Raw genomic sequence first — 11,314 nt, forward strand, 5'->3', positions numbered from 1 at the left:
GGGGGGGGGGGGGGGGGGGGGGGAGAGAGAAGGGAGATGAGATTGTTAAAGAAAAAAAAGTGCAAAAGGTAAGGGTAAATTGAGAGGTCAGATTAAGATTCAGGGATACGGAAGACTAAAATGATACAGGAAGCTCTTTGTTAATGCAATTATTGAGAGATAAGAAAATATAAACATCAAAAGAAAATTGCAATAGTAGTAAAGTGCAGAACTTGAGCAAATGCCTGCTGAGATTTTGTTCAACGCTTTGTGTGTTGCTGCAAGCAGGTGGCCAAGGTTTGTTGTGTTGGGGGAGGGAGACAGCTCTGCAGCTACTGTGAGTGTGAGCGTTGCTGGTGAATACAAAGGGATTACTACATGAGGTTAGTTTTGTCTGTCTGTGTGTGTGTGTGGGTGTGTGTGTGGGTGTGTGTGTATATGTGAGTGTATGTGTTAAGAGGAGGGGCTTAAAAGGAATTAAAGTGATGATGGATGTTGAGTGGAAGACAAAAAACATTTTCTGAAAAGAAATAAACAATCAATGGTGTTACCTGAATATACAACTGAATATAAAGTCATAGTGATGCTATTCTGTATTTTTTTGTGATATCGGCCTCATTAGTGATACATTGCACATGGCACTGGATTAAATGAATATTAGGCTGGTAAACTAAATGTAATCTCTCACTCACTGATGTGAAATTCTGGTTATTACACACAGTGAGTAGTCCTAATGAAATATAAAGGACAGGAAGGATTTAAAGGACTTAAAAAGTTTGTAATGCCCCCCAACCCCTTCTGCCGCCACCCGGCACCTGATTTCATATACCCATAAAGAAAGAAAATGACGTGAGAAAATCAGCACAATAGCCCTGCTCATGTGCCGCCATTAGGCAGCTCACAAAGGAGGAATTGACAAATCACCATTTTAATCCCCTTGCTTGACTTTAATGAATTTACGTTATCTAATGGAGCAGGGGGAGGTGACGGGACGGCAACATACAAATGAAAAGCTCTGATTAGTGTGGAATGGGCTGAAGAAAAAAGGCTATTCATCTTTGTTACCAACCTCCTGTGCTCTTTTATGGGTCGGTCTTACAAGTATGGCAGCCGGGGGGGACGGTAAAGGGGGTTAGCCCCATTAGAGGGAGGGCAGGGCCGGTGTTCCATGGTGTCGAGTGGTCAGCGGCTGCGCTAACGGAGTGTCTGCCGATCCAGAGTTCAAGACTGCGGGCGCCGCTGACTTTTGAATAACCCTCCGCGGAGAGGAGGGAGCTCGGCTCACCCTTATATGACCCCGCACCACTAAGAAAGATCTAGGGGGCTACCAGGGGGTCTCTGATCCAGCACTCACAGATTGTACATGAACCAATTCAAATGACAGACAAGGCGTGAATGAGTCTACCCTCACAAAAATGTAAGGCGATATTACATTTGCTTTCCAAAGGCATCCAAACCAGCGTGACGTCCCGAAACCAAAATGACTATGTGCAACATGATAAAATGAAGCATAATTTAAACCAGAAACTTTCCTCGTTTGCTCAGACAGGGTAGGCTACATGATGTCGTGAAACTTAATAAATAAAAATCTCAGTCGGCTACCAAAAAAATACCATTATGAAAATAAAATAAATAAATACAATCTGGATGTTAAAATAACGATCCAAAGACAGATGTGCACCATAATGTTTCAGATGTTTCATAATGTTCATACAAATTTGAGATTGTTCTTCCTGCATGTAGCCGTATAGCCTGGAGTTGCAACACAGTCATAAACAGCCACTGTGGAGATATGGATGAATGTTGTCATTGGGAGAAGCCCTCCTCTCACCACCCCCTCGCAGGGCCCCGCGTCAGTGAGCTGCGTTGAAGACTGTTTCACTTGGGCCGAGGAGCGGAACTCTGTGAGATGCTGCCGTGTGGGACGGCTAAACTACCACAAGCACTACGGGAAAAGACACGGGATTCATTGCACTATGGATAATAATGACGCCTACTTACACCTAAGTAAGTCTGCCTCCCTGCTTGTAGTCTATATTTGCCCTTTTGTCTAGTTTGACAGTGCAACTTTCCTGCTGTCTGCGCAAGCTGAGGTAGTAGGCTTCACCACGCGTTTGTTTTCCTGCTAACGAATACATGCATTTTCAGTTTTGCCTGTTGTTGAGAAGTGACAGAAGACGGATTTAACAGAATGTGGACTTTAGTCAAAGATGTGTGCTAACGGTGTTATTATCAGTGAAATTAAGGCTTGTCTCGTTGGCTCTGATCATTGACGTGAAGGCAGCGGCGATTCCAAAGTCAGGTGATCGCGATTCTGCCTCTCAGACAAGGTCAGGGGTTGGCACTTTAACGGCGTTTAGGTAATTTATGGCTTTTCCGACCACGATGTTTGGCTAAAGTGTTGTGGCAGAATGGCAATTTATTGGTCTGGGGTGGTTTACCGGTACAAGAATAACGTGTGTGTACTATCAAGTGATTGGAGGGTTCGCTATTGTTGAACTTCTCCGATTTCCACGTCTCGAAGTCAGTCCGATGGGGAAGTAGCCTAGCCTACGAATGGAACTAATTAGCTATCAGTTTTCACCATTCTGCAGTTACAAACGAGTTACCTGGCTGGTATTTGTGACAAAGCATGAGTTATACATAAGCAACTACCAAGTAGTCGAGTTCTACTCAGGCTAAAAACATTCAAATGTACTGACCATTGTTTATGGAGTCATCCTATACCAAAACAGTTGCACGTCCCTCATTGCGCGATTGTGACTCTCATTAGACATGTTAAAGAATAACATTCCGTTTTGTACGTCTGTAAATAATGTTACGATAAATATCTCCTTTTCCCTGTCCTGCGTCCTATCCTCCCCAAACATCCGGGCATAGTGTGCAGATTAGGCTAATCATTATGAATTATCATATGTGCTTTGTTGTAAAATGGAATGAGTCAAGTATCGCTGATGTTTACGTCTGACAGTGAAACCTTAATTCATTAGAAGTTACGTGACCACTGTTGCTCAAACGGGTTGTGTTGGGCTTTCTTTAGAATCACGTACATGCCTAATGGGTGATTACCTTCTTTTTGTTTTATCTCCATGCGTGTCGAGCCCATGCGTTGCTACCTCACGCAAGAGAACCCTACCCTCGTGTTCCGCACTTATCTTTAAAAAATCCTTTGGTTCATTGCGGCAAACAGCACGTGATTCTGTTGCTTTCACTGTCAAACTGATCAAAAATACGCGTTAAAGCTACTATGTCCCATACCTTATTGAAAACCTGCCAGCTATGCTTTTTGAAAAGAGAGAGAGAGAGATGGGGGTAGATAGTTTTAGTAGGGGACATGCTGTGTGACAGAGATACTCTGGGCCAAGTCAATAGTCAGGGTCATCACTGAACACAAAGGTACACAACACACACATGCACTCAACCAAGATATACTTTTTTTGTAATCTTATTCATCATTTCTCTTGCTTATCGGTATTTATCTTCAAACTACCCTGACACTGTGAGTGTGTGAATGTTTTTGAGTGTGTGTGCATGGGTGCCACTCAGCTGTGACACACCAGTCATGTGTGAGGGATTTTCCTGCTCTGGGTTTGAAAGGACCATGTGCAATGCTAAAGGCTCTTTGCATGTTTCCCTGGAGGAGAGAGTCCACTCAGGTCTGCCTGGCTGACTGACTGGCAGACTGTGTAAGTTCAAAGAAGGGTTGCCTCTGTTCAGGAAAAAAACAAAACACTAAAAACCTTCTTCCCTCAGGGATCGCACAGCCTCACTCAGCAGATCAGAGGACATGTTCAGGAGAGAAAGTCAATCAAAGCTTAGTGCCAGTGTGGTGTGTCTGTCTCTGCTGCCGTGCCCCAAAGAAAGGGAGAGCTTTTCAGCTAAAGAGGCAGCCAGTGCTCACAGTCTTTTCTGTTCCTGGGGGGAGGAATGCTCAGTGTGCAAGCTGAGAGCAGAGCGCTGGAATGGGGCAAGAGCTCAGAAAACGCCTTCGAAGAATCCACAGTAGCTGCGGCCAGGAATGCGCACAGACTTGTATAAACACAAACAGACAGACATTTGCACGCACTCACACACACACACACACACACACACACACACACACACACACACACATACATGTAGGTATCTCTTTGTGCATGCACAAGGATAGGCACACAAATGCACACAAACACACTGACACACATGTGGAAAGTCAGCTCCACATACAGGCTGGAGAAATCGTTGATAGGACACACCCTTGGACAGCAGAAACAAAAAGAGGCTCTTTAAGGGAGTGAGTGAAATACACGCACACACACACACACACACACACACACACACACACACACACACACACACACACACACACACACACACACACACACACACACACACACACACACACACACACACACACACACACACACACACACACACACACACACACACACACACACACACACACACACACAGCCCCCCAACCAACCATACACACAAGCACACAGAGTTGGCTTACTGGAGGTTTAACTGATAGGCATCTGGCAGTTAACATGTCAGTGTTGCTAATATCTGTCATATAATTTACGTCACATACATGAGTGACTTACATGGTGAAGTATAGACACTGTAGTGAAATAGTATTTGCCATGCAGCCAATATGTTGTATTGTTTATTTGTAGCATTCAAACACTTGCTTCCGTACATGTCTTGTAAGCGGGACCATATTTATATTTTGAAGACTAGGCCTACATGTTCTAGATAGGCCCCCTTCAAAGTTCACAAACACATAAACAATTCCTTATGTAGTGCAGCTGTGCTGGTGTTTGGTCATTTGTCCTGCGGAAAGGAACAGAGAGAGAGAGGGGAATTGTGAGTAATTACTCATTAGCTATGAAGGTCAGTGTCTTGATCTAATTGAGACTCTTATGCAGAGCACTTAAAACTTGTAAACAGACAGAGAGAGAGAGAGAGACAAACACACACACAAGCATACACACACACACACACACACACACACACACACACACAGAGGGACATAATGTTTACTGTTTGCATGTTCACTAACAGAAACATTTTTTTTCGGTTTAGAGTTAAATGTTTACTAGTTTTATTCTGCTGTGGATCACATCCTGAACCTCTGATGACTATCGGCTTGCATTCGGGTGTTTATGTGAAGGCGATCTGTTTTTTGTTTTTGATATAAATGCCGGGCAGCCTGTTTCTACCTGTGTCATGTGGTGCATGGATCCCACATGATGAGCAGGGATTTAAAGAAAAGATTTTATATAATAGTTTTTTTTTTCCAGCGTAGGAATGGACATCAGTGAAGTGTGTACTGCCCTAGGGGCTGACTGGCGAGTCTGGAGCGTTTGATACAATTGTGAGTGAATGTCTTTGAAGATTGTGTGAGTGTGTGTGTGTGATTGTGCCTGTGTGAGTGAGGATGTGAGTGTTTTTGTGTGTGTCTGTGTGGATTGTCTGGTTGTGCGTGTAGTGTGGGGTCCGTCAGTTGCGCTCTTTCGGTTTTGCTTAATGTGTTTTGTCTTGTGGGCTTTATTTTGAGGGCTTTATGCCACACAGTGGCGCAGACAGGCACAGAAATAGCCCACCCTCGGAATGTGAGGTCCATTAGATAACACACGTAGACACACACACACACACACACACACACACACACACACACACACACACACACACACAAAACACAACACATTCACAGGCTTTCACAAAGAGGTGTTCAACAAGGTCTGGCAAGCCTTGCTGGAAGCTCAGCAGCTCACCATTAGACCGGGTTTCACTGTATTTGTGTGTGTGTGTGTGTGTGTGTGTGTGTGTGTGTGTGTGTGTGTGTGTTTGTGTGTGTGTGTGTGTGTGTGTGTTTGCACTGTTACCACTGAACCGGTCTAATAGGCCCATTCGTCTGCACTAAGTACACTGCTGCACCCTGGGAAAAGAGCAGAATGCAGTGAGAAGACCCTTTTTATTGTCAGTTTTCCTTTTTCTCTCTCTCCTTCAATATCTCTCTTCCTCAAACACACACACCTTCACACACACACACACAGACACACACACACTCTTCTTTTCCTGTCATATTATCTGCAATTGGTGATATTGCAGTGCATAGCTTAAGTGACACTCAAGTTATACTCTTCTGTTGTCTCCCCACCCTTTTCCCTCTTTCCTTTTGTTCTCTCTCTCCCTCTTTCTTTGGCACTCATACAAGCACAACAGAGAGTGTTGGAGCATTCATAATGTTTTTTCCTGAATGTGCTTTGTTCATGATATTTTGCAGTGTCCCTCGATAGATGTCAAACTTAAGAGAACCTGTGCCAGTTAAACTCTATGTGACCTGGGAGTATCTGAATCAGCTCTGACTTACCCACCTCATGTGTGAAACTGCTGACTTTGGATGGCTACTGTGACATCCACATTCATACACACACACTGATGTAGTGTAGACACACTCATGTACACACACACACACACACACTGATACATGCACACACACACACACACATAGGCACAAACATATGCCCACTGACGTGCCCACTACCACACACTGTTGACTGCCACAACAGGTGTTAGCTCCCTGAGAAGATAGTTTTACAAATGCCCCACACCCCACAATTCCCTAGTGAACATGTGTGTGTGTGTGTGTGTGTGTGTGTGTGTGTGTGTGTGTGTGTGTGTGTGTGTGTGTGTGTGTGTGTGTGTGTGTGTGTGTGTGTGTGTGTGTGTGACTGAGCAAGTGTGTGTGTGTGTGTGTGTGTGTGTGAGTGAGCATGTGTGTGTGTCAGTGTGGCGGGCCCGTGCTCAACGCTTCCCCTGGGATTGAGTTGAGGATAATCTGCGTAATCCGGTAAAACGGCGCAAGTCTCATCCCTCCAAACCCTAGCCCTCCCTCCGTCCCTCCCTCCCTCCTGTCCCCTTCTCCCGTGCGCTCTCTGTCTGGTCTCCCAGACGACGGCCGCCTTGCCTCTCGTGCCTCTTGCTCCAAACGTCTGTCCCGTCGCTGTTGGATACACTCGCTTCGCTCGGCATGTGGCACCCGGCTGGTTCGCCTGCTGCCTGCAACACGCACACCCAAGAGGCAGGCAGCTATGGCCACTGTGAGTACCGACACTCACACACACACACACACACACACACACAGATTTACGTAGTTCCTCACAGTGCCACAGTTGCTCTCATCGACCTGAGTTGAGTGTCTATAAGCGTTGACAGTGTATACGAAATCTGACTTCATTTCATTGCACTTGGATAATCATGCGTGTAAATCGATTTCGGAGAAAAATAGATAGTTATGAAGGAAAGATGGACATATGAATGTGTGTTATGCAGAGAGTGTGAACTTTAGATAAGATGCAGAGACAGAAAGAGAGGGAGAGAGAAGGGTTTGAGGGGGTTGGCTTATCTCGGACTTCTCAGCAGAAGACTGAAAACGTTCTCTTGCTGGTGGAGGTGAAGTAGGTGAAGACATTTGTCCTGCTGTCTCCAATTGAGAGCACAGGAGTCTCAAGCAGGCACATTTGTATCTCATGCATGTGTTTGAATGTGTGTTTGTATGTGTGTGTTGATACCAGTGTGACAGATTGAATGGTGAATTCGCTTTTGTGTGTGTGTGTGTGTGTGTGTGTGTGGTGTCTTACTTGTGTGTCAGTTGGGCAAATGACAGACATACTATCATAGATCTGAGGATCATCAGGCACCTGCTCTATAGGACCTTTAAATTATGTGTGTGTGTGTGTGTGTGTGAGTGAGTGCATGAGTGTGTGTGTGTGTTGGTCTACGTATGTGTGAGCTGTAAAGGACATGAACGTACCCTCATGTTACCAGTGGAGTGTTGATTACAAGCCTAGATTAGATTTGCTCTCTCTCTCTCTCTCTCTCTCTCTCTCTCTCTCTCTCTCTTTCCATTCCCTTGTCTATCATCTACCAACATCTGGTCTACCAACATCAATTTTTTCACTTCCCTGCATTATTTATGCATCTTTACCTTGCCCTCTACGCTGCACAGTGCTTTGACAGGCTAGCAAAGGCTGAGTTGCCTGTTGAGCAGATGCTAACTGACACATGAACTCAGAACCTGATAAATTTAGATTCCATCTTGACATTTACATCACGTTTTAGCCCTCAGGCTCTATCTGTCTTTTTTTCTGTCTGTCTCTCATTCTAGGTCTTTACATGTCCATCTCTTTCTATGGAGCCCACCTATTACACACACACATACACACACCCTCTCTCTCTCTCTCTCTCTCTCTCTCTCTCTCTTTATGTTTGTGTATCTGTGACTGTGTTTGTGTGATTGTGTATGTTTGTGTGTGTGTGTGTGTGTCTGTGTGTGTGTGTGTGTCATATGCTGTATTTAGACTTGACTCACAATGAATGTGATATTAAGACACTTGCCATTTGACTGGTCTGCTGCCTCCTCTCTTTTTATCTCTTGCCCAATGCATCTGTTTTACTCCCTCCATGCAAACACACCTTCCTCTTATTCTGTTTATGTGTCTGCACATGTGTGTGGTGTGGTGTGTGTGCGTGAGCGTGTGTATACATGTGTGTGTTCCTGGTCTGAGTTCTGGGGCACTTTGGCCTGTTCTCGTATGAATGAGTGACCCAGCGCAGGTGGGACAGATCGAAGTGACCCTCTCCTAATGGTATCCTCAACCCCACTAATGCCAGCTCATTGAACTACCTCGTTTTATCGATCCTCTCAGCCAGTTATTCAGTAGCTGTAATTTCCTCTCTTTCTTTGCTCTGCTGGGTTCCACATGGACTTTACAAACCCTCTATTACAGGGGTCTTCAACGTTTTTCAGGCCAGGGACCCCTAAACTAATGGCGAGATGAGCAGGGACCCCCTACTATATAAATTGCATAACATTTTGTTTATAATATACTGGGCCTAGTGCCAAATAAACATAGCTACCCTGTTATTGTGTCGATGGCACACATCCCCCCACATTAAGGAGATGTATCTTCTTTTCAATTACTCCTGACTGACACGATCCAACGGATGACGGAGGAGGAGTCTGGCGCATGGAGTTGTGTTGACAACGTAGATGTTATAGTGAGATTGACAGGTCAACAAACCAATCACACCGCTAGCAAGTTGTTAAGATTGTAGGTAGTACCTTGCTAACTTTAGCTAGGAGGCTCACACACCTCGCAAATCCTCACTTATTTTTCAGTTACAATTAACGTTTTTTGACCTTGTACAGTGTCTATTTCTCTTTATTTGTATTTTTTTAAATCTAAGAAAATGTCAAACTAACAATTTATAGGTACAAACAAGACCAGCTATGGAGTTTGGTTCGTCATCTTTTATTTTTGACCTTCGCGCTCTTTAGACTTGAGCAGAAACGCGATCTGATTGGCTAGTGCCTGTGCATGAAAGGTGCTGTGAGTGAACCGGTGCCCAGCTTGAGAGAGCTCCTGTGGGTAGCTGAATGTGTCGATTGGACTGAAAGATAACGTCTTCTCGATCAATTTATACGTTCGCTACAATATGTCGGATGTATGTTAATGTAAATTTAAAGGGAATAAATACAATTCTGATTTGGAAGACATTTAAATTTGTGGAAAAAAAATGGGTTGAATTTTATTTATTTATTTATTTATTTTAAATATTAAAAAAAAATATCTTATCAACCAAAGATTTCGCGACCCCCCTGCAGTACCTCCGCGGACCCCCTGTTGAAGACCCCTGCTCTATTACCACTGCAGTCACATCTATTTTAAATATTACTATTACTTTGTTACTGCTATTATGTTATTATTATTATAATCATTATTACTTGTGTATAACATGAAAACAACCTCACTCAAACACTCAAGTAGACTTTCTCTCTCTGCAACACTGAAAATGTTGAGATATTCTGCATCAGCACAATGACAACATGTCTAAAATAGTTCATTAGGGAGATGACTAGAAATACAAGTCTTCGTCAATGCAGCTAGTTATAGCCTAGCGCTGGTATCAGTGTTCTTATAACATAAGGCACTGGCTATACCCACGACAACTAAAGCACCAATCCAATGGAAGGGGATGAGGAAAAGCTGCTTGTGCAAGTGCAAGCAGTAGAGCAATGTCTTGTGGTCTTTCTTAGCCAATCCTATATATAAGGATGAAATGCCAAATAAAGCATTTATACAGACAGTAAAATGTATGTTATATAGAGATTGTGTTATGTTTTTTGGAAGTCATCCACTTCACATCAAGTGGCCGTAACTATGGGGATATCGCTATGGATACAGACATGGAGCATTCAGTGGAAATGAGTGACCCAAATGGTGTGTGGTCAGTGCATTAAAATACAAAATGTTACATTTGTATCTAATTTTCGCCATGCTGCCCTGAGGCTGGAATACAAAATGTAAGAATGTTGTATTGCTAACTTTCTCTCTGGCCTTCCAACTGTATACAAAGAAAAAGGAAGCCTTAGGAAGCCTCCCTTCCTAACTGGCACCTTGGCTTAACTTGCACTTAAGCAGTGACAGTCCTGCACTTCTTTTTCGTTCTATGTGGTTTTCTATTTCTTGAAAAAAAAATCAGTATTTATTGTTACACCAGGTTTAATTGCTCTTAGCTTGACTGTTCTCTCCCTTGTACGTCGCTTTGGACAAAAGCGTCTGCTAAATGACTAAATGTAAATGTAAATGTAGATGTGCTGGATGGCATACAGTTGGCTGCATCACACACATTGTAATGCTGGTTATTAGCTTAGTTGCGGGCTATTTTAATCATAGTTGTTCACACCTATTGGAGGAATCTCCACACCGTACATGATAGATGAATCTTTCATTATGAAGGGATTGAGCTCAAGGCTTAGAACAGAGCGCAGAGATTAGAGCTGGTTGCCAGAGGTGTTAACCACAACGGCATGACAAAAACAAACTTTGTCTTGATCAACTTCATTTACATAGGACGTTTAGAACCACATTTTTTTCTGTTGACACACCCAAGCAATGTGGCAACACACCCACCCTCACATTTAGTGGCTTGCTCAGGACATGAAATTCTAAGCTGACTTTGCCCTTTCAGGAAAGTAGGCTACTCCAGGAGAGCAGACTTAGCTTCCTGTGACAAACTTTGGGTAACCACAATAAAACAGCCTTTTTGGTGGAAGCATTAGCAGCAAAGTCTATAGTTTTTTAGGTGCAGTTATGCATCATCAGTGGAGGGTATAGCTTTGGGTGTCAGTGATGTTGTCATCACACATTCACAAAAACATATCACACATTTACAATAAAACAACCACAAGCGCCTCTCTGTGTTTTTAAATCAATGACACGTGCGAATCCCATGTTTCCGACCAGTAGAGATCAAACCTGCTAGATATTCTCGTGTCATGTTT

The 11,314-nt window shown here is 43.6% G+C and overlaps 1 protein-coding gene across 3 annotated transcripts in view; it reads left to right on the forward strand.

Annotated features, from left to right (window-relative positions):
• Positions 1-1,760: 1,760 nt before the first annotated feature.
• The window catches only part of rxrgb (retinoid X receptor, gamma b), a 22,161-nt gene continuing 12,607 nt past the window's right edge, over positions 1,761-11,314 (forward strand). For 2 of the 3 annotated variants that reach the window (XM_080832975.1, XM_080832976.1), the window contains exon 1: positions 1,761-1,986. In XM_080832975.1, the coding sequence (XP_080689101.1) occupies positions 1,776-1,986 (211 nt within the window). In that variant the 5' untranslated portion in view covers positions 1,761-1,775. Of the gene's footprint in view, positions 1,987-6,735; positions 7,068-11,314 lie in introns of those variants that run through there. The other variant, XM_080832977.1, reaches the window with a different exon arrangement.

The sequence above is a fragment of the Sprattus sprattus genome, assembly GCF_963457725.1.
Source record: "Sprattus sprattus genome assembly, chromosome: 2".
NCBI lineage: Eukaryota > Metazoa > Chordata > Actinopteri > Clupeiformes > Clupeidae > Sprattus > Sprattus sprattus.